This window comes from Manduca sexta, chromosome 24 (assembly GCF_014839805.1).
Source record: "Manduca sexta isolate Smith_Timp_Sample1 chromosome 24, JHU_Msex_v1.0, whole genome shotgun sequence".
Taxonomy (NCBI): Eukaryota; Metazoa; Arthropoda; class Insecta; order Lepidoptera; family Sphingidae; genus Manduca; species Manduca sexta.
The window spans coordinates 4,641,925-4,664,634 of record NC_051138.1 but is presented as its reverse complement, the minus strand read 5'-3'; the positions used below and the strand labels follow the sequence as shown (position 1 = coordinate 4,664,634).

The window sequence follows — 22,710 nt, the reverse complement described above, 5'->3', positions numbered from 1 at the left end:
GATACTAAATTTCGGGTAAATATCAGATTTAGTTTATTATCCATATCAAGATAACAAGATAAGATTCTACATTTATTATTAACAAAAATACAAATAAAAATTCTAAAGGAAAAACAAACACTAAGAAGTAACTAAGGTAAATATTGAAAGCTATCGACGTTCAGTAACATTATAAAGTGTATAATTTAACTTTAACCAGTTTGCAGCCCATACCGTCAAATGTCTACGCTGGTTTCCAGCAACTATGTGTAAAGTAAGGGTTTTGTTGCATTCTAAAGTACGGAGAGGCACAGACGCCTTTATATTAGCCGCTGCGCCTGCGCCGCTTTTTGCTTTTAATTTGAAGGCGCACGTATAACAGGTGGTCTGCTTAGGTATTTATTTGTATCTAGGTACTGTTTAGGCTTTGGTAAGCTAGTTTACTTTTTAATTGGCATGGTTATTTAGTTTATATTTAGAGCGTATTTTGCGATGTTTTTTTAATCTGTTTCGACATTCGTATGTTTATAAAATAATAGATTTAAACATAATAAAATGTTAAGCTCTTTAATCCCTCTATAAATATAAATATCTTATATATTTAAATATCAAGATAATATATAAATCATACAATTCAAAGTATACGATTATAAATGACATTTAAATGCTAATGAAATAATCTTATATTATTGTTTGCATAAAAAAATATGAACCGTAGCCTTGATTTAGATAGGAACTTATAAACGACTATTATTAAAATTTTGCAAGCCTTTTTTGCGGTACATAATGGATGAAAACTGGGCCTCGAGGCACCATAATATGTTAATATCATAGACATTTACAAAAACTTTGTTCATTTGTCCAGCCAGTCCTATGTGCAATAAATATGCTAACGCGTAAATAATATTTGTCGAATAATCCATACGATATATAATTATAATATCAATACTCATATATAAACCTATGTTTGTAAGTTTGTAGAATTATGTTTTATGAACAAAGTTTTTACAATATCCATTATGTTTGACGCAAACTGTCTGTCATTTATGATATCAAGCAAATTAGTATAGGTATATTTTAAGGATTTTTTTACGGTAAAAACGAATCAGTTTTTGTTCTTCCGAGTAATTCCCAAGAGAGCTTCAGTTAATGTATTTAAGAAGTCTCTAGACATTGATGGCATATTTAAGTGAAAATTGTCGATGTTAAAAACATCTATTATATTTTTAGGCGAATGATAACAAAACTTATAGCTGATAATAGATTCATCAATCATTTACCTACAATTAAGGAAACTGTTTATTATTACTTAATTTATTTATCTTTTGATTCTTAGTGCTACTTAAAGATTCGAGTGGTTCTCTCATTTTGAATTATCTTAATTAAGCTCTATCAATAGTAATTCATGAATAAAAAGTAAAAATGACTAAAATAAAACGGGAAGCCGAAGTATTTCAAATTGGTAAATTTCGACTTTCATCATGATGATAAAAAATATATTACTAAAGCTAGTAATAGGAAAATTAAACCACAATTTCTCATGAAGTAACAACTAGGAAATATTAGTGATCAATATTTGGGTTAAACGAGTGATTTTGTTTCATACGAAGCCGATTAATATAATTTGCGGTGTAGTGTGGAAGTCTATAGGGGTCTACTTACCTTTGTAATGACAAATCATGCTCAGTCGAGTAAAAACCGAGGACGCACCATCCAGCCGGTAATAACCCTCTATTACAATTAGTTACTACTTTGATAATTAATATAAATATGTTATCTAACTAATCTATACTTAATAAATGCGAAAGTAATTCAGTCAGTCCGTCTGTCTTTTAGGGCTAAACCAATTAATCGATTTCGATGAAATTTGGTATGAATATAGACATCCTAGAATGAACATAGAGTACTTTTTATTCTGGAAAAATATATAGCGGGCCGCGGGGCCTGTATCCCGGAAAAACATTTTCACGCGGGCGCAACGGCAACCAAACGCTAGTAGTATTATAAATACAAAAAATTAAGAAGATGTTCGAACGGTTAGATATGAACGCTGTAAGCACTGAACGAATTTCGATGAAATTTGGCATACTGATAGAGTAAGTCCTGGATTGGTGTGGCTGAGATAGAGCTGCACATTGATTAACCTGCCTCCTTCAGAAATATATACTTCACTAACGGTGTTTGCAACTACTTTCGTCCAGTTTTAGATTCTTTAGAGGTTAATTTCAAATGACAGGTCTTAGAAATCAAAAGTCAAATCTTGTAAGTCATTTTATAAAAACATAATATCTTAATCGAATATTTTGTTTTAATAGTTTTTATTCGGTTAAGTCATTTACTTATTGGTACAACTTCTGATATCATCACTATTTACGATGATTATACTTTTTGTGGCAATTTTTCACTTACTAGATAAGTTATATCGTGTTACTTAGTTTTTCTGCTTTTGTATAATAGTTATTGATTTTTTTTAATAATAAATTTTTGTTACCTTTTTTCTTTAGTATTCTAATTTGATTGGAAACAACAGCCAATTCTAGACGTTTTCTGCTGCAAGTTTCGAGGGTGCATGTGTGACAGTATTTTATATATTAAATACGTATCGTAATATATTGACTATAATAATAAGGTCCAGTAAAAATAATTCGACCGATGAAAGATGCAACGTCTTACAATCTTTTATTATTACTTATACCGGCTTACTACGAAAGCCGACTTATTTGTGTATTTTTGCGACATTAAAACAGACGACTTGGATCTTCACCATATAAACGTCAGTCATTGTCAATAATAAATAATAATATCAGCCCTGTATTATATACTGTCCCACTGTTGGGCACGGGCCTCCTCTATAAGCCGACTACTACTGAGAGGGATTAGGCCTTAGTCCACCACGCTGGCAGTCATCAGTTTGGTATAAATTATATACGCGACAAATCACGTTCACTTAACACGAAACATTGTAAAATTTAAGTTTCAAAATAAAAGCGTTAGCATCACAGTCGTGGTTAATTTAATTGCGTATGTGGCGGTAACTGCACCAAGAATTACGGTTACAGACATTGCTTTGTTACATTTCAATGTCATGGCAAGATTAGGACATTAACAGCTGGTTTCTTTGAAAAGTATAACGGCGATAATAAGGCCGATTTGCCACAACATAAACGGCGTTAAAGCAAGAGGAATAAGAGTTACCACAGATAAAAGTAAAAGTAACTTTGATACTGTCAATGAAGATACCTCCATTAGTCTGGCTATTGATATATAACCCTTATTGTAACATAATAGAGCTTAAGTTTCATGTGGCTCTCTTTCGGAGATGTGTGTACTAAGGCTTGTAATTATAATAGGCCTTATTGATTATTAGTAAATAATTAACATAATAAGTGTTTTGACTTCTTTATTTTAAAATATTTTGAGAAAGTGTGAAAATTCTCTTTAATCAAACAACTAATTTCTTTGGGCTTCACTTTGCTTGAAATAAAGTACAGTGAAGCCGTTTTGCCGAGCTCCGATATAAAACCTGTCTTTTATTTACTTTAAGAAACGGTATATTATATTAATTATTTAAATAACAGATTCTCAAGTAAATTTATCACTGGTAGTATTATTTTTTGCCACTTTACAACATTTGTTAATTCGCTATTGTATGTTAATAGTTATTAATAGTCTTATTATGGGTACAAAAAATGGTTTTGCGAGAATTTAGGCGTGTTTTTCTTGTATGTGTTTACAATAGTAGATTAACCAAGTATAATTAGTAAGAGGTTTTATCAATGGAGAATGAGTGTTGGTACAATTTTTTTTAGTTACTGATAATGAAATCTAGCAAACCTGGATCTTCATGCCGATTTATATATAGTAGTAGTAAAAACTACCAATCCAGATGTTATCTACCACACAAGAGATATTGGTGGCGATAAGTATCTATAACCTTACCAGGAAAATAAAAATGCTCACCATGTTAAAAATATGGCGCTAATTTCTTGTACTGACAACGTTTCAAACAAAACAGCAAAAGTGGCGCCCGCAGAGACGATTTTTTATTTCGCTGGTCAGCTTATAATATCAAACCAATATCAATGAGATAACAATTGAAGTAAAACTAGATGCGAACAGTATGCGTAATTATTGTATTGATATTTCTATCACTTCGCTATAAGTAAGGATTTATAATATTTAAAAAAAAAAATTAAACCAATATTTCATATCACGGAGCGTGACCGCGAATATTGTTATTAAATATTGTTATTCGATACTCCAGACTGGAATTTCAGAGAGGTAAAAGGCATTAAGCACTAGAAAATGTAAAGGTCAATAACATACTGAAAGTAATGCGCCATCTAGACTCAAGTATTTCATACGTAAGATATATTTAAACAGGACCAATTTGATATTGCGTTAATAAATGAAACCACATACTGGTCTACACCTCTGCTAACAATGTGTAATCATAGATGAATGTCCCAATATTGTTATCAAAATTCCTAGTTTTATTTTTCTGTTCTTTTTTTTTATTAATTTTGTATATCAGTGCGAATAAGGCGAATACGTGTATTTTTGGAAGTGTGATGTTGCCGCTGCGACCAATTCTCTTAGAGTAGAAGCAAAATAATTATAAAAAAAGTTCGAATTGAGTTCGAAATTTATATTTTTTATATTATATTTACGGTTCGAGTAACTGAATGTCGCGTCTTATTTTCAAGAAGCTCCCTAATCGAATAATTAGCCTGTCATGGAACGGAAAATACACGGTGAAAAAAAAGTAAACGCATCAGTTGCGTCTGTCTCCCCTGCCCCTTCCCCCTGTCTCTTAGGGGATAAAGGGCATAAGTGGATATTAGCGTAGTTTATATATACTAATATTGACCATTCATAAAGTGGTTATGCGAATATAATGTCAGGAAATCGCTTTAAGTATTTGATAGTAACAATAAAAAATCACTACCTGTTCCGCTAATTAAAATAATGAACCATAAACTTTAACAAAATAAATTTTAAAGCAGTTCGATTCAACATTAGTGACTTGTCAACATTCAAACAAATGTTATGCAAGATAAGGTATATTTTTAAATGGCATGGACCTTTTCAAATGCCACGGTAGCTAGGGCAGGTTTTATCTGCCAAAAAAAAAAATGTAGCGTAATATAGTGTCACGAGATACTGGTTGAGTTTAGACATTCATCATTATATAGCAGCCTATACATATGTTAATATAGAAATTTATTTTTATATGAGAACGGCAAAGTGACACCAATGCACCTAATTGTAAGTGGAGTGGGGCCAAAAATGTCGATTGACGAGAGATGATTGCCCCTGGGCAGTCGACACAATTATGCCGGCCTGTTGGAGCTGGATATCTATTTATGTGATCAGTTTCACTCAAAATTGTTCAAAGGCTTCTAAAAACATCCGAACATAGTCACAAATATTCGTATTAATTATATTAGTAAGGTATTAAAGCGACAATAGCCTAGTTGGTTGTGGAACGGACTGCCGAGACGAATGTCCGCAGGTTCGAAATCCAAGGGCACACTCCTCTGACTTTTCTAAATTATGTGTATATGCTTTGTAAATTATCGCTTGCTTTAACGGTGAAGGAAAACATTGTGAGAAAATCATACCTGAGAAGCTCTCTATAGGAATTTTGAGGGTGTGTGAAGTCTACCAATCCGCACTAGGCGAGCGTGGTGATCTAAGGCCTAATCCCTCTCAGTAATAGAGGAGGCCCGTGCCCAGCAATGAAACAGAATATACAGGGCTGATATTATAAGATATAGCCCACGCTACCTACGACACCAATTTAATATCACTTCCGAATCAACAAACTCGAATATACGTAGATAGAAGTGCCGCAACAAACCAGTTCATAAATATTCAACGTTGATAAAGGCGAAAAATATCACACGTCAGGTTTTACGTGCTTCCTTTAAAAACTGCATGGCAACAAGAATATCCAGTCGCAAGGCCGCCTGCATACCACGAAGGCGGCGTGGATAACCATTAAATGGTTATGTTCACGCTAAGTTAGAGAGCGGGTAATAGACTCGTTATTGACCGTGGTTTCGAATGCGTTAAACTTACATCATTAGTCACAGAGAGATTTTTCTCACTCGCGTGCAATTGTAGTATAAAACACACATTATGCATTTATCTCCGAAGGGGTATGCAGAGGCGCAACCAGGCCATCCATTTTTCGCCAAGTGTGTTCCGTCTCATGATGTGATAGGGGGCGAGCCTATCGCCATATCGGGCACAAATTCTGATAATGAGTAGAAAAAACTGAAATTTCACTTTGCCTGACCCGGGATTCGAACCCAGGATCTCAGAGCGCTGTCGTACCGCGCATGCAGTACAAGTACGTCACGGAGGCATAGTATATCCACCAGCGAACATAGGCCTTCCGCAAGAGTAGTAGGCGCTGTTTAGAATGGTTAGAAACAAGTTTTTTATATAGTGCGGAAGTTGAAGGACAATAGCCTTTATTGTGAAATGCAAAGGATATTTTTCACAATACTAATTGTATCAGATAAAAAAAAACCGGTCAAGTACATTTACTCAACCGTCAGGAGTTCTGTATGTAATTAGCGATCGTAAAATCTAACGTTATCTCATATGGAAGTTAATTAGCTTATTTAAATTACGAAGGATTTGCGAAATTTGTTCGAAGGTGCTCAAAATGCAGTTCTTCCGTTGAATAAATATTGATAATTTTAAGTATTCTATCTATAGGTTCGGTGAAAAATTGTGTCAGTAAGGTTATTGCTAACTCTGGTAATAAATATATCAGTAAGTCAAAAAAGGCAGATCTGCTTTATTACATAACTAACTAGATTGTCTTATAGTTCTTACTGCTGTTTATCAAGCAAGAAAATGCATTTCTTATATACGTAGATGTATGAAACCTAAATAGGATGAAAGTTTGTTTAATATACATTCCAAGTCAAATAAAAAATTGCCCGCCTTTGACTTACTGCACTCTCGATTACCACGGCAGAATTAGTTTTGGAGTCTTCTTACTACTTACCTGATTTTATATTAGCTTAGCCTTACCACTTAGTACATATTATACCTGGTCGCTTGATTTTCTTTTGTTTACTAAATGTCTAGAAGAGGAACAGTCAGCCATAAAAGTAGCCGAATAAATTAAAAATTTCTGCACCAACTTCAAAATTAAGAAATCAAATCTTGTAAAAATTATTTTAGTGATGAAAAACGATTGTTTATACGAACACAAATTTAAAGGCGATTTTAAATTTTGAATTTGTTCAGATACTTTTGAGCCTGACTGTACAAGACATAATGAGAACACACGTGGGGATCTGGGAATTAGTCCCAAACATTAAATTGTTGTAACTCAGACAATTACCGAAGAATATATTGATAAAAACATCGAAATACATTCGAGTGAATTTCGCAACTATTTGATAACAGCAGTGACATTTATAAGAGACCCTAGCATTACGGTTATTACTTCATTCGTTTAACAATGTAATTGTCTGACGGACTCGATTAGTTTTACAATAGTTACAACACTATTCCACGTTTGCAAGCATTCGATATTTTGCTTCGATTTGACGGATTTAAATTACATGCCATTATTTTGTTAATATTCGTGTTTGTTTATGTTTTAGTTTAAATTGTTACCTTTTCTTTTTTCTATGTCTTTTTTAAATATTGATACAAAGAGTTATCTAGTAAATACGCAAATTCTAAAATAATATTAATACGTAATAAGATAATTCTTGCTTAACATGAGCAACATACCAGATTTAGGAAATAATCAGAATTCGTTGATTTATAAATAAAATTTTGACCGACACAAAACCATATCTAATTCGACACAAACGTACGGAATTGTAACAAAAGCAGATAATAAATCGGGCACTATTTGTAATGTTCATATTGCTTCGTTAAACTATTTGAATATCCTTGAATGTTGGGTCGGCTTGGAGCAATTACTGTCCACTTATTGGTCCCATTACTTAGCTATGTAACATCTCAGTATGGGCACACATAGCTATGCTACGCGAAGCGATAATTAACAAAACTAATTTCAAGACACTGCAGTGGCCATAAAGGGAAGCCGGTAGGAATCGGATTATAAGGGTCCATATAATCCGATTCCTGCCGGCTTCCCTTTATGTAGAATTTATGTAGAATCTAACAATCATTAGAACGGTTTGCAGACCGCATTCATGCATATTCGTACCTATACGCAGTGTCCCTTTCGGAAAATTTCACCTTTCGCCACTGAGACACTGTGAACTTATTCTGCGTAGATCGCACCGACATCAACATATTTATGTATAATTGTAAAATGTAGGTAGATATTGATTCTTCTTTTCGGACGACCTACAGCTCAGTCCGCCCCGTGATCATGAAGGCTGAAATGTTTGCAAACGTCGGAAGAAAATTATAATATAAAAAACCGCGAAAAAAAAACGATAATAATTAGTTTAATCTCGATGTCCAATTTCGCAAAAGAATCAAATCATTAAGAAAACTCAATAATATATTCGAAATAAGGTATTTGAACTATCGTATGATATGCATACTTATCGTCATTTTTATGACTGTTACGTTATGGTACACGAAGTTAACTAACAGAACTCTATAATATTAGTTGCATATCTATCGTATAGCTTTGTGTAAAACAAAGTATTACCTTAATATCTATGTCCGAATTGTTTTTGTCAAGTAGCTCTAATAGACGAACCTTCGCAAAGGTTACATTAAGGTTATCAGTACGACAGTTGAATAAACAAACATTGTACGTGTGTTAAAAGTTTAAGTGAGTATACGGCAATTAAAACCTTAGTTGAATTTATAGACCCATAAAACTAAAGCTTAATTTGCTCACTGTCTCTATATGTTTCATATTTAATTAATAAATTATACATGTAATTGTGTTTATACGTTACATTTGCTGCAAATATTATTATGGAGGCTAAAATGATCGTTTGCGGACAGCCGTAAAATTAATGTGCATTGTGACTGTAACAAATAACAGTTAATTTACATCCAGTTGAACTTTATAAATTAAATAAAAAATCAATTTGCAATTGTAATTTAATAAGTCTATATTTTTGAAATAAATTAATAGCATTAAATTCTCAATGTGCTCAGGCCATTACAAATGTTTTTATTTTAGACCCAGTTTGACAAAGCCTATATAATTTAATATTTCTATAATTAGGATACTGTATACGGTAGAAAGTAATTATTTGTTGATTCAAATTGTAATTGCTTGTGTAATGTATCTTAATTTGTGTAGGTAGCTAATATGCAATGATTAATAGTTTTTTCATTATACGGACTTCGAGGTCTTTGTATTTAATAGCTGCTTGTTAGCATAACAGTATTGAACTAATAATGTGAGCTTTGATTTGAGGAAAGTTTTACATTGAATTTAATATACAAAAGCGAAGATATTTATTTATATATAATCTAGTGGTGAAGGACGAATTCTTCCGAAAGGAAAGCCGGCACAGCACATAGGTACTAATAATATATATATAAATGCAATCTGCAAGTCCTTCTAGTGATAATTAGATTCTACAAAAAGGGAAGCCGATAGGAATCAGGCTTTATGGACCTTTCGCCACTGATATATTAAGCAATGAGGAGGAACAATTTAATGACCCGCTATAATTTTTGCTACCGTCGAGATAAACAACTTTTTTTTGCTAGTTGGTATTTTTAACTTGAAGTGTTTGTCCTCCCTAAATAACCTAAATAGGGCAACAATTTGAAAATGTCTGCGCCATGATATTGCAAAATCCCCTGGCTTCACGGACATGGAGACAATTAAGATTGACACCAGTGAACAGGGGAATGACAGGATAAAATTCAGCCTGTACTGTACAATGTAGTCTTCCTGCAATTTAAATCTCATGGTATTTCAGTTGAATATCATGAGATTTTAGTAGAAGGTACAATGTATTATGTTAATAATATAATTATACCATCTAGTGAATTGGTTAGGACTGCTTAACGTGCCACCTTTCTAGGAACTAAAAGTTATATAGAAAGCTTGTGAATGGCAATCGCAGTTAACATTTGCTGTGGTTTCCGGGATATTGTTTTGAAGTTTAGTGACTAAGCTTTTTGGTTTTCGTTGCCGAGTATTAAACACCATGAGGTTATGGATAAGTCGAAACCTTCACTGATGCTAATGTAAATGCGAAAGTTAGTAAACGTGTTTGGATGTTTTTTAGAAGTGAATTAACAAATTGCTGAATCGATATAAATATTTTTTTATATAGACATACTGTTACTGTAATTTTCACGTTGGTGAAACGAAATATATATTTGCTAAAGTTTCTAACAAATATATATTGAGGAAATATCTAGCGTTGTGTTCTATCTACCTATTTTTAGTACAATAGTCATATTTCGTTTTAAATTTTCATTCTTAAAAACTTAGAAAATAATTCTATTTTTTTTTTCGTCAACCAACCGGATCTGCAACAAAGGTCACTAATACTAAACAGTCTACAAGGATTGCAGTGTTATCGATGCTTTATTATACGGTTACTAATCGTCTTCAAGTACAGAGATCTAAGTAGGGCAATTTAAATTCCGCAAACAATAATTGTTCATGCACAGCGCGTAGTCTGAAGTAATTTTGCTTCAACTATCAGTTTATGTAACAAGATTCATTTGGATATAGTCGGAATATTCACGTATTTTCGGTCAAAAAATGGTTATTTGATTTTTGATTGATGGATTTTTATACTGCTTTGTATGACGAGACGAGCTTGCCGTTCGCCTGATGGTAAGCGATACGACCGCCCGTAAACAGTAGAAACACCATCCAATACCTTGAATTACACAGTATTGTTTGGTATTTCACTGCGCTCGCCATTCAGAGACATGAGATATTAAGTCTTATGTCCAGTAGTTACTTACTATAGTCCTTACGTAAACGGTGGCAACACCATCTAGACAATGGATGACTCTGAACTGCTCGTTTTCTAGGCTGAATGAAATAAATAAATATCACCAGCCCTTTATATAGTTTCTTCTGCTGCTCCTCTACTATTGAAGTGCTTTAACGCCTTAGTCCATAGTCTTCGCTCAGTGCGGGTTAGTAGACTTCATATACTTTCGAAATTCTTATTGCAAATTTCTCAGGTATGTAGGTTTTCTCACGATGTTTTCTTCATTGTAAAGCTAAAGATAATACACACATAACTTAAAAAAATTAAAGGTGTGTCTTGGGTTTTGAACCTGCAGACCGTTCGATTCCCGACTAAGCAATCGATCCTTAAAGGCCAGGCTGAGTATACTGATTATTTCATTACAATGTTAACATTTCGGCCCGTAATACTCTTATGAATTTCATGTTAATTAATATACTTTACTAAATATATTGCATATCGATGAAGATACAATATTTTTCCATACAAATTTATTACCAATAAATTCTGTTTTACGATCTTTAATGTTAATTAATAACGGACTGAGGATTCAATCGTGATCTGATTGTTTTCATTACGTAAAATCTTGCATAATAAGTCAGCTGATGTTTTTAAAATATTTTGTAGATATTCCGATTATTATATAAGTTGATAGGAAAATCACAATGCGAGACAATATTCTATTTTCGGTTGAGTATTATTACATAATACTAACAAAATTTCGTATAATTATAATTTTATATGAGATTTTGCTCATGCCGCAGCAAAACATCTTGCTGAGTGGTCACCTATGTACCTGTCACTGCCTTGACATGCAGTCTTGAGTTATTCCGAATAGCAGAACAAGTATTAAAAAAAAAATATTAAAGAATCGACTGTTAGGCGGTACGAAGTTCGCCGGGTCTGCTAGTTGTTTATAATATTAATTCTCTTTTTTACTCCATTATACGTTTGTACTTACGCATGTCTGACAAATAAATTATTCTTCTTTCTTTATTTCTTTTGTCTAGTCGCGGCATAATGTGACTGACAACTTGAGATTCTCAGTTTGATTTCCAAGTTGAGTAGCAAAATTTTCCATAATGAGGATGTAGAAGCGATAAGGTCGCATATTGTCAAACGGATTTGTTTATGTTTACATTTGTTTCCTTGCAGGACTAAGCATAGAATACGTACCTCTAATATAGCGTGCTGATTGGCGAATTGTGAGAATTTTAAATACCTCGTCCTAAAGTCAAACGTTCAGTATCAGCGGTTTTTAAGTAAAATAACTATTGTGTCAAATGAAAATTCATTTTTCAGTAATCCTTCATACTTAAAAAATCATTACAATAGTAGCTTTTCAATATGGCCTCGCTTGGCTGTACGATAGCTGATAAGGCTTATTCATAACTGTTAACTGAGCAATGTCAAATAAGATATTATTATTTGCTATTGTCAAACGAGATAAGATCATGACAATTGATTCAATTGACCGTCTGTTCGTCGACAAATAAATAGTTCCATGCATGAAGGTATCAATTGATAGTTTAATCTCATCTAGATAACGTTACGGTTTTTGACAAAATTAATATTTCTAAGTAGTTGTAAATTGATTTATCTAGCTTTCTATAGTTTCTTTGTAAATTCATTATTAAGTCTAATAAGATCTGAGATAATACGCAATTGAATAAAAAAATATTTAAACCGAAATGCTGACTGAAAAAATGATTTTGTGATTACGAATATACAATTATTGTATAATTTTTTATTTATGATTAATATACGATAGATATTGTGCTTGACTATTATCGGTGTCCAGGGAAAACATGATTTTTAGATTTTCGGTATATTTTCGAATACACAACATATAATCAAAGTCAATAAGTAAATTTCTCATTTAGGTTTTAAGAAATATTATTGATTTGTAATAAAACAAACTTAGGAACTAAATAAAGTGTATTTGGAAAGGAGGAACTTGACGTTATAAACATATTGTTGAGTCATTTAGAAAGGCAATACAGTTGGTAGATTAAATACTTTGAATAAAATTGTTAAATAAACTATTAGGCCTACAGGCAGTTCCTTCATGACCTGCAGAGCAAAAGTAGCAACTAAACAACAAGAACAACACAAAAAGTTATTTATTATTAAATTCGTGTACATATTCAACACTTATTGTAAGGAGTAACTTACCCTAACGATAAACATTGTACAATGATTTTCTGCCCAAAGATCTCAGAAAGTATATTGATACCAACGTCAAAACTAACAAGTCTAAATCTTTGAACTCTTAGATTGGAGTTCTTGGAGAGTCTTTGGAGTTCATATAGTCGAAGAGTGGCGTGTCGTCTACCTATAATACTGCCTACGCCAGTCAGTGGCTGTCACGCGACCAGTTTCAAAGACAATGACGCATTGCTACATTCCAGGTCCGGTGTTGTTCCCCCCCTCCCCGGCCGGCGACCCCTCTCAGACCAGTGGCGTGGTTGTCGGCGCTTCCGGCTATGGTTTTGTGCCGCCCGGCTCCCAAGGTAAACCCTACGGCCGGTGAACCTAGTCTATGTAGTTCGCACTAATATTGTACGTAATGTAACGCTAGCAAATTTTTTCATGGTTATTTTGTATTTTAGTTTAATTTATTTATCAGCTAGCAATAATTTATTTATTAGCGGAATTGTGTTACACTACGTATTAATATGTTATTCTATTTACGTGGAATGACATATTGACAGTATATTGTTAATAATTCTGTAGTTACAGTTTAATATGCATGGGTTGCATGACGTAGAAGTTAGAGCTTAACCAAATTGGGATATTGTTAACAATAAATATATCAAAATTGAACCAATGATAGCCGATGGGCGTTTTTTTTAACAGTTTTGTAATGTATTGTAGTACGTATTGATTGTTATTGTTATAAGCTGTAAATAGAGCCCATGTTAGTTTAATATTTAAATAAATTAAATGAATTCGATAATGTTTTATTTTTGCCCTTAGTTTTAAGTTGCACAATACGCATGTATGCACCGAGGCAGTAGAAAGTCTGTTGGTACTAATTCACCATCGGCAATTCATGCACACAATGAAATTTAAACTTTAATAATATCGCTTTAAATTATTAAATGAAGCAATACTGCTCGAGGCGGTAGCATATTTTTAGCATTAATAAGCTAGTCGTGGCGATGTACGAAGATAATACATTTAAAAAAATATATTACATTTAAAATTTTAGACGGACTGCTTTGATAGCTATATTTAGGTAAGAGTCAAAAAATCCCCTTTTACTTATACGTCCTTTAAAGTTATCCTTCGATTTGAATGCCCGTAATTAAAAGACGGATACGCCCTTGAGACGGAATAGGGATTTCCTGACAATTTATTATGGTAATCATTGATGGCAGCTAGTATTTAAAAAAGTAAACGCAAGAGACAAGCATCAACAGCTTACTCCGTAAGTTATCTTCGTGGCAAATTATAAGTTTTTTTTTACCTATTACCTATAGGTATATATTACCTCTTTTGGCGTATCTAACAATAAAGCATCTAAGTAAACGTTTTGACTTTTTTTACTGAACATCCTTTGAAACATTCCCATTATTTTGAAATGACCACACATTCCTTGTAAGTCAGCAGCGGACTTACAATTTTCTGGTAGTTTAGGAAATGTGTTTAGACTGTGAAGAACCCACTACCATCTCAATTTTTATCGTCTTCAAAATAAAACACGAATTGGGAAGATATATGACATTGCTTGTGTTTTAATATTTTTTATTAAACTTTATAAAGTTAGATTGTTTTTAGATCATAGAGGGTTTTGGAGTCGTATTTTTCCTTTTTATTACTAGAATTTTTTAAATTGCATTTTGAATATTAACCGGAAATAATAAGAAATGGCGATAGCAGTCTACAAATCGTTTACATACCATAAACACTATTATTTCACAAGCAATTCCACAGAATGGTCACTGGCTGTCGTGTGCAAAAATTCGTGATCAATCTGACAATAGTCAACAAAAGAAAATAAATAAATTGTATAGGGAAACGGCTGTCTGGTCAGACAAGGTCGCCTTTCGTTGCACGCTTGCCGGAATGATTTGTCGAAAGGCATTTTTTGGTAGCTTGGCCTCAGGAGTCAAGTTACTGCAGTAACAAAGGATATGGGTTAAGCTGCTACTCGCTACCCAAAGGCCTATTTTGGGGGTAGTGTTGATAAACAGTATAAAGATACGCCTTTATTGGAGTAAGACAAAGATATACTTATGTACCTATCCACATTTCACCGAGCTTCTTTGTATACTGAAGTCTGGATACATACCCAATGTTAAATTTAAATCCCTACCAATTTAATCTTTATGTGTATGATGTCAGAAAAATACACAGTCAACGCTACTCAACTAATCAAATCATAGCCCAGTTAATCTAATAAACCCAATAGTTGCCAATGAATTTAACGAAAAATGTAGGTATTATGACATTGCCGGCTTCTTTGCAGTTTATCAGAAAAGACCAGTGTTTTTATTCCTTATTGTTGTATAAAAAATAATAAAAGATATTAAAATATCGACTATTATCGAAACTGTAACACAAAAGTATATGCATAGGATATTACATATTTAAATGTAATTAATAAAGAACTTACTGCTGAACGTAATTGTGTTAAAAAAGGCCTATAACCATCGCATAATGAATATGAATCGATAGACTCTTCATTTGTCAAAATCGGTTCAGTAGGAACGAAGCTACAGTTTTAAAATGGAAACGTAGTAGGTAGTCGGATAAAAAGAGATGATTTATTTAGTCTATTATATCAAGCATTTCATGAATATTATAATTTGAATTTTATTTGATACATTTATTTATCTCCTATAACCGAACTTCAATCTTCGTAAACATATTTAGGACCTGTTCCACAATTTCTGAATAATGAAATTAATGTTACTTGTCATAAATATATAAATCGACCTAATACAAAAGTCACACTGTAATCTATGGTACCAAATAAATGGTCATAAAATGAGTACTACAGCAGTTGTTAGCGATAACTGTCAAATAAAATTTACTTGAAGCTTTTGAAACAGGTCATTAATCGATCAAGAATAAAATAAAATTTATTTCCTTCTAATTAAAATGTTAATTAATACTTCCCGAGAACAAATTTTTTGCAATACCTCAGGTTCCGGAACTGAACATTCTAAATTGTACGCGGATGAAACAACTGACAACTTAAAACAAGCGTGGATTGACTGGTGTGACCGCCTCAGGGCATTGTTTACGAATGATTAGTCAACGGTCATTCTGATACGTATGGTAATTACAATAAGGAAGTTTTGTTTCATAATTACGGTGATCGCACACTTGCTATACTGTGGCATAGTGAAGGATTCAAGTAGATGGAATAGATTTAAGGACCTGGTTTAATGATACTACATAATCATAGTATGTATCATTCTACAGAGGCTGTTGATAGGGAAATAGTTGATTGTAAAAAACAGATGTTTCTATAATATGCTTGAAAAGTTGCCCTGACTTCACATTAGAATGGGATAAGTACAGAAGGAAAAGAGTTTATTGAAAACAGCGGGTAGTAAACAAAATCCAACGTATCGTGGAGATTCTTATCAAGGTCACTGCACAAACACACTCGAGCTAAAGAATATCGTCCGAAATCATGAATAATGTATGAGGAAAGGATTAAAGGAACTGATATTATTAATTACAGAGCGGTGAAGGTAAAGAGCGAGGAAGTCCGGATTTATTTGCGAATAATTTATTCACATGTACCTAATGTGATCAATGTGCGGTCATATAAGATAGTATCAATCTATAAAGTAATCTGACTTGTGTTAACCTCTTGGACAGCCGATGTATTACTGGATGACCTTATGAGAATAATTTATTTAATGACTCAGTGTGATGCATTTTCCTAGTTCTTTAGTCCAAGATAATGTCCACTAGAATTCTATAGGTTATAGAATAATGTTGTCTACTAATGATAATTAGGATGCAGAAAAAGCGTTTAGTTATAAAGAAAATGATTCAGAATGATTTGATTCAAATTTGGCTATTAGCGCGCTACATGGAGAATTAATTTGTTTAAATAATATATGAGATTGGCTGGTGGTAGGAGATATATTTTATATCCGTCCGGATAGCAAGCCTGTACATCAGGTATTAAAATTTGCCATAGTGTCCCACGTAAGTGTCGCGTTCCGGTATCAGACTGTGTATAACCGGTTCCAACAGGCGGGTACAATTATGTTGATTGCTTAGGGGTAATCATCTTTCGTCAGTCGACATTCTATTGGATCCACTTACTATCAGGTGCTGTCTGTAGTGGGGTCACTTGTGTTCGTATAAAAAAAAGAGATTCAGCATACGAAATCTTTATAACACAAGTGTATGATTCACTACGAATATAAAATATAGGTCATGTTTAAAAGTTAATCATAAAAATGATTAACCTCCTTTTTGACGTAGGCGACTTCAAAGGCCAACTACTGAAATTGATCTTGGTTACTCACCCTGTAAGCTGTGACGATTGATTCTAAGACAAGTTGAGGTCCTTATCCCCAAAGGGGTATGCAAAGGTTCAATTAGCGATGCTACAGCCTACTGAGCTTATTTTTGTCATCTTATAGGCCAGATGAACTTTTCACCAAGTGGCACTTTCAGTCAAAATTAGTGAACGTATTTGGAATTGACTAACTTTAAATGGTCAGTTTCGGGATTGTACCCAGGGTCTCGATAATTTTAAAGCTTAGATATAACTGTGCAGACGATATTAAATTCAACAATGGTTTTTAATTTAGAAGTGTTGTTGCGTACTAGCACAAAATAAGTGATAAAATGAAAAATATATTTAATTATCCCCTCACAGGAAAGCAAAATGTGTGCTTACACATAATTCATAAAGGGCCTTTTTGATTGTGTTTAACGAAAATTTCTCGATGACTTCATTTATTTTCGGGGCACAGTGAACCCATTCAAACATTCAATTAGAGCACGCTTCTAATCTCCGGGGCGTTTTGGACAACGGTCAAACGCATTTTAATTATGAAATTGACATATCACAAGTCTACGGAAGGCGGGGAGTGAGCAGTCGCGCGTACATTTCATTATTTAATAAAACTGTTTAGGACGCAAATTAATTGGGCCGCCATCCGGCTAGCCTCCATCGTTTTAGTCAACCTTTTTGATATTTATCCTATGCATATTTATATGTTTGCTCACACAAAAATAAGAGGGCGTTGCGACGTGTGCATTTGTTAAATTAATTCATATTAGCTGGACCTTTTGTGTTTTTCAAGTTGAATAAATACAAACAAAATGTATATTGTTTTACTCAACTTTTTGTGAAATGAGTTTTGTGTTTATTAGGTTTGTCCTTACGAGAAAAGAGTTGTACGTTGCGATGTTTTATATCAAACTAAGTTCCAAATATAATATTATTCTAGAGAACCAACTCCACTTGTCACGTTTGGTTTTTGTGTAAATAAAAAATAAATTTAGTGTGAAGTCCGCCCGATCCATTGTCGTCTCTATTTTTATTTTAGACTACATGTATTTGAAAGAACAAAAGTTTAAAATTACAGAATTGTTTATTGCGATGTTCGTAGTTTTTTGTTTATTGGCCTTTTTAGAAGTATCTCTTAGAGAAACAATTGTTTTAAGTGAGGGTGGAAAAACGGATATGTCTCGGAAAGTTTCCGTTCAGTTTCCAACTTGAGAGTTTCATAAGCTTTTTTGCTGTGACAGCCAAGACATGTATTCTCGTTTTATAAAAGAATGTTTGTTTTGCGTCATCGTTGTTTGAAATGGATGGATTCGATGTGATGTATTACCAAAATTGTTTTACTTGGAAGTTCGAGTACTTAAACGTAACAGCGGAAACTTTGAAAATTGCTGATAGTTATCTGTTTTCAATATTTACTTTTACTAGATTGTATCTTTTGCGAATAGTTGTGCAATTTCCTTGTTAAATTTTGAACGACGTTAATTTCGATATATTCTTAATGAACATGGATGCTTGTCTGCCTTTAAACTTTGCACGTTTATGATACCTACGTACAATGCTTGCTCCGTTGTAGTATGAGATTTTATTGACAGGCGAAACGGAAGATATAGCGACAGCGATATTAATAATGAGCTTAAGAATTATGATTCGCTGAAATAAGGTGACGATAGAGAAGAATAAAGACAGCTTATCAATAATAATATAGGACGACTTTGCCGTTCGCCTGATAGTAAGTTATACGGCCGCCCATAAACAGTAACACCATCCGACACCTTGAATTACAAAGTATTGTTCAATATTCCATTGCGCTCGCAATCCTGAGACGTGAGATGTTAAGTCTTATTATGTCAAGCCGTTACACTGGCTACAATGTTCTTATAAACATTGCGGTGGTATGTACCAAGGCGGACTCTCACATATGAGAGACCTCCCACCAGCGAATATAGATGTCCCAGAAATAATTTTACCATCGTATTTATAATTATTATTCTTGTTTTTTGTAGTCGTGCATATTGCTTTTAGATGGCATAAAATAATAATAAACCTGTTTTTAATAGAGTCATAATAAGATTTGGAATTTTATAATTAAAAATATAATTTTACAATACTTACTTAACTAGAATAGAATTTAGGAAAGTTTATCTCAAGTTGCCTATGGAATAAAATATACCAATTATTATTTAATTGCCAGGTATTCATAGCTAGGCAAACGGCGATTCTAAATTAGCTAGCAACGTAAATCGCTCCCGCTGTCACCTTTTACTAAGCCGCGGCCTCGTGGCGGAAGTGACGCGTCTCGCCGCTGCGGCGCCACGCCGGAACCCGGCTGAAGGGTTGTGCCGTCACAAATCAAGTTATGAGAAACGCCACAAAAGGAAACTTTGTGCATTTCCGAACCGACGAGCGTGAAATCCGACACAACGACGACACAAGCGACTTTGTACCCTAAACTGTACAGTTTAAACATCTTTATCAGTCTAAGCATGCGTGGAGTACACTCAAGTTATATAACCCCAGTCGAGTGATTATTCATTTTGGTCATATTGAAAATGTTTTTGTTTCTAGCTTGCACCAAATAACGCTTGGTTTCACTAACAATTGCCTTCGGTGTATGACTTTGACGCTTGTTGTAACAATGGTTGTTTGTTCATTTTGTGGAAATGGTTATATATATCATTACGGTGTGGCATAATATGTACGTTAGAATTCTCCTTTTCAAATAATTTTACAAAGTCCATATTGGCTAGACTGTTTGTCTCTATAGGTCAAATTATAAAGGCATTAGTGTTTGGTCCCGACTAACGAACTGAGACGAAGGAGGGCTCGACGAATGTAGGTCAAGTCAAACAGATGTAGTTATTGCAGAACTATGACCATCGACTTAATGATTTTACGACTAAGCACTAAGATCTTTGGATAATCATCCGTATATTGTGGATGGGGTAACGTTGGTAACTTCAATATAATGCAAATAAAAAAAAACACGCAACAGCAACTGAAAGTCGTCGAACGAGAGACGAAATATTACATTTGAACAAAATACATCCATAGTTTTTTTATAATAAAAAACTGATTTTATTAGAAACTAAAATAAGAACTTTTGTACCAAAAAAAATTAATCATTACCTAAAATCGTACAATTAATAACTGGCCAGTGAAATTTAAATGCAAAGCAAAAAGTCTATTGCAATTTTAAGCTTTGACCTTGCTCTCGATTTACGTTTATATTATTTTAATACGAACATTGTGCGTAAAATAATTGGAAGTTAAAAATAGGTTACTGGTATCTTATATCACACAGCTATAAGTAGTTATTATTAATGACCACGGAATTGGCACCAATAAGTAAATATATTTTTAATGAGTACATACTTATTCTTGTATTAAGGTCTTGCTAAATGGGTACATTTAGAGCCGTCATGGTCATGGCTGCGACATAATGATACTTTGGGATTTGTTTCATCAGCTTTTAACATTGGTATAAACTGAAGAAGTTCAGGTTTTTATTTATTTATTTTATTGTACTTCATACAAATCATGTAACGGACTTAATGCCAGAGGCTTTCTCTACCAGTCGACCTGAGGTAGTTAGAGATAGAACATAGTAGGTGCACATTAATAAAAAAGTATATTTAGGGTAGTGCCTATAAAAATAATAATAATAATTTATGTTGCTGCAGACTTGGCTTTGGCCCGTCCGCACCATGCAACCCGGTCTATAAGCCGAGATTCAGTCATGATACAAAAAATAATAATAATAATAATATCATAAGCAGGTTATGAGTGTATGTATCAGGGCAATCAAAAAGTAGAATTTCTCTATAAGACTGTTCCCTAGATGTTGACATTGGTTGTCCATTTAATTAGTGAGTTTGCTTTAAAAATATCAAAATAATATTAGGAACCGAACACAATATCGCTTCAGGAAGTAGTGTGTCATAGTAATTTCTTGTATCTGCCATGTCCTATTATCTATAATAAAAAGTATGTTCGTAATAATTGTGCGTTTTGTTTCCAGGACCGGCTATACCAAGATTTGTCTATCGAAGATTGTATTATAGATAATGTATAATTTAGCTGAATTTTGTTGCGAGCGTTTGAATGGATGGGTAATGTGTACAGACTTATATTTATACATGCGTGAATGTATACAATTGAATCTATAAAAATCTGTGATAAAACTATTGTAGTTACAATCCAAAAATGTATATAAACTTGTAATGTAGCTAACGTTACGTTGCCTTGTTTGAATAAAATATTTAAATTGTGTTTGATTTATGTGAACATGTAAATCTAATCCTATGTAAATATAAACGCCAGCCCACTGAAAGCTTTGCTTTTTATTTCACACAAACCTCCAACAGATGGCGTTGGTTGTTGCGTTTAATGAAAATATTGGAGTATGGAGGCAAGTATATTGTTTTATGTGTCCTGCTACTATTAATAATGTGTAAGGCAGTGATAATGTATGGGTGCTTCTTAAGAATATATGAAAACACCGCTAAATAAGTTTATCTTATTATTAAATAAGGTGAAGCAGCTTCAGGGTACTAGGGTACAGACTACTTTTTATCCGTGAATAGTGCGATTTATTACGATGCAGCAGTTTCATGCTAGAGTATTAGTAAGTAAAAGCTATTTTATTATAGGTGACGAGCAACCACTGTATGAAAGGCAACATAATGTATTTTTTTATTGCTTGGAATGACGAAACGAGCTTGCTGTTCGCCTAATGGTAAGCGATACGACCGCCCATAAACAGTAGAAACACCATCCAACACCTTAAATTAAAAAGGATTGTTCGGTATTCAACTGCGCTCGTCATCCTGAGACATGAGATTTTAAATCTTACCTATTATGTCTTGAGTTACACTGGCTATAATGCCCTTCAAACCAGAACACAACAGTGACTACACACTTGCTTGGCGGCAGAAATAGATATTGCGGTGCTACCTACCCAGGCGGACTTTCACATATGAGAGACCTGCCACCAGTATATAGAATATGGTGTATGTTGTATATAGAAGGACTTCGGATGGACCATGCCCGCCTCAGACCGGCGTGGTGTCCATTCATAGGATTTTGATGTATCCTACTACTGCGATAATTTTTTAAAACGATCTAAATTATCAGATCAGACCTACACACAAATCATTTTATTTTTTAAGTTTAGAACACTGGCTCCTACTGGAAAATAACTCGCTACGCTCATGACATGGTGTCATTATGTTTTTTTTTTATGAGACAATGACTACCCTATCAGGCTGGCCTATTTATCACAGCAAGATGTAATCCTGTATACTCGTGGTA

The 22,710-nt window shown here is 33.5% G+C and overlaps 1 protein-coding gene across 1 annotated transcript in view; it reads left to right on the top strand.

Annotated features, from left to right (window-relative positions):
* Window positions 1–21,730, top strand: part of LOC115443899 — a 52,004-nt gene extending 30,274 nt beyond the window's left edge. Inside the window, exons 4-5 of the mRNA XM_030169492.2 lie at window positions 13,316–13,417; window positions 21,419–21,730. Of these exons, the coding sequence (XP_030025352.1) occupies window positions 13,316–13,417; window positions 21,419–21,465 (149 nt within the window). The 3' untranslated portion in view covers window positions 21,466–21,730. The remainder of the gene's footprint in view (window positions 1–13,315; window positions 13,418–21,418) is intronic.
* Window positions 21,731–22,710: the final 980 nt, after the last annotated feature.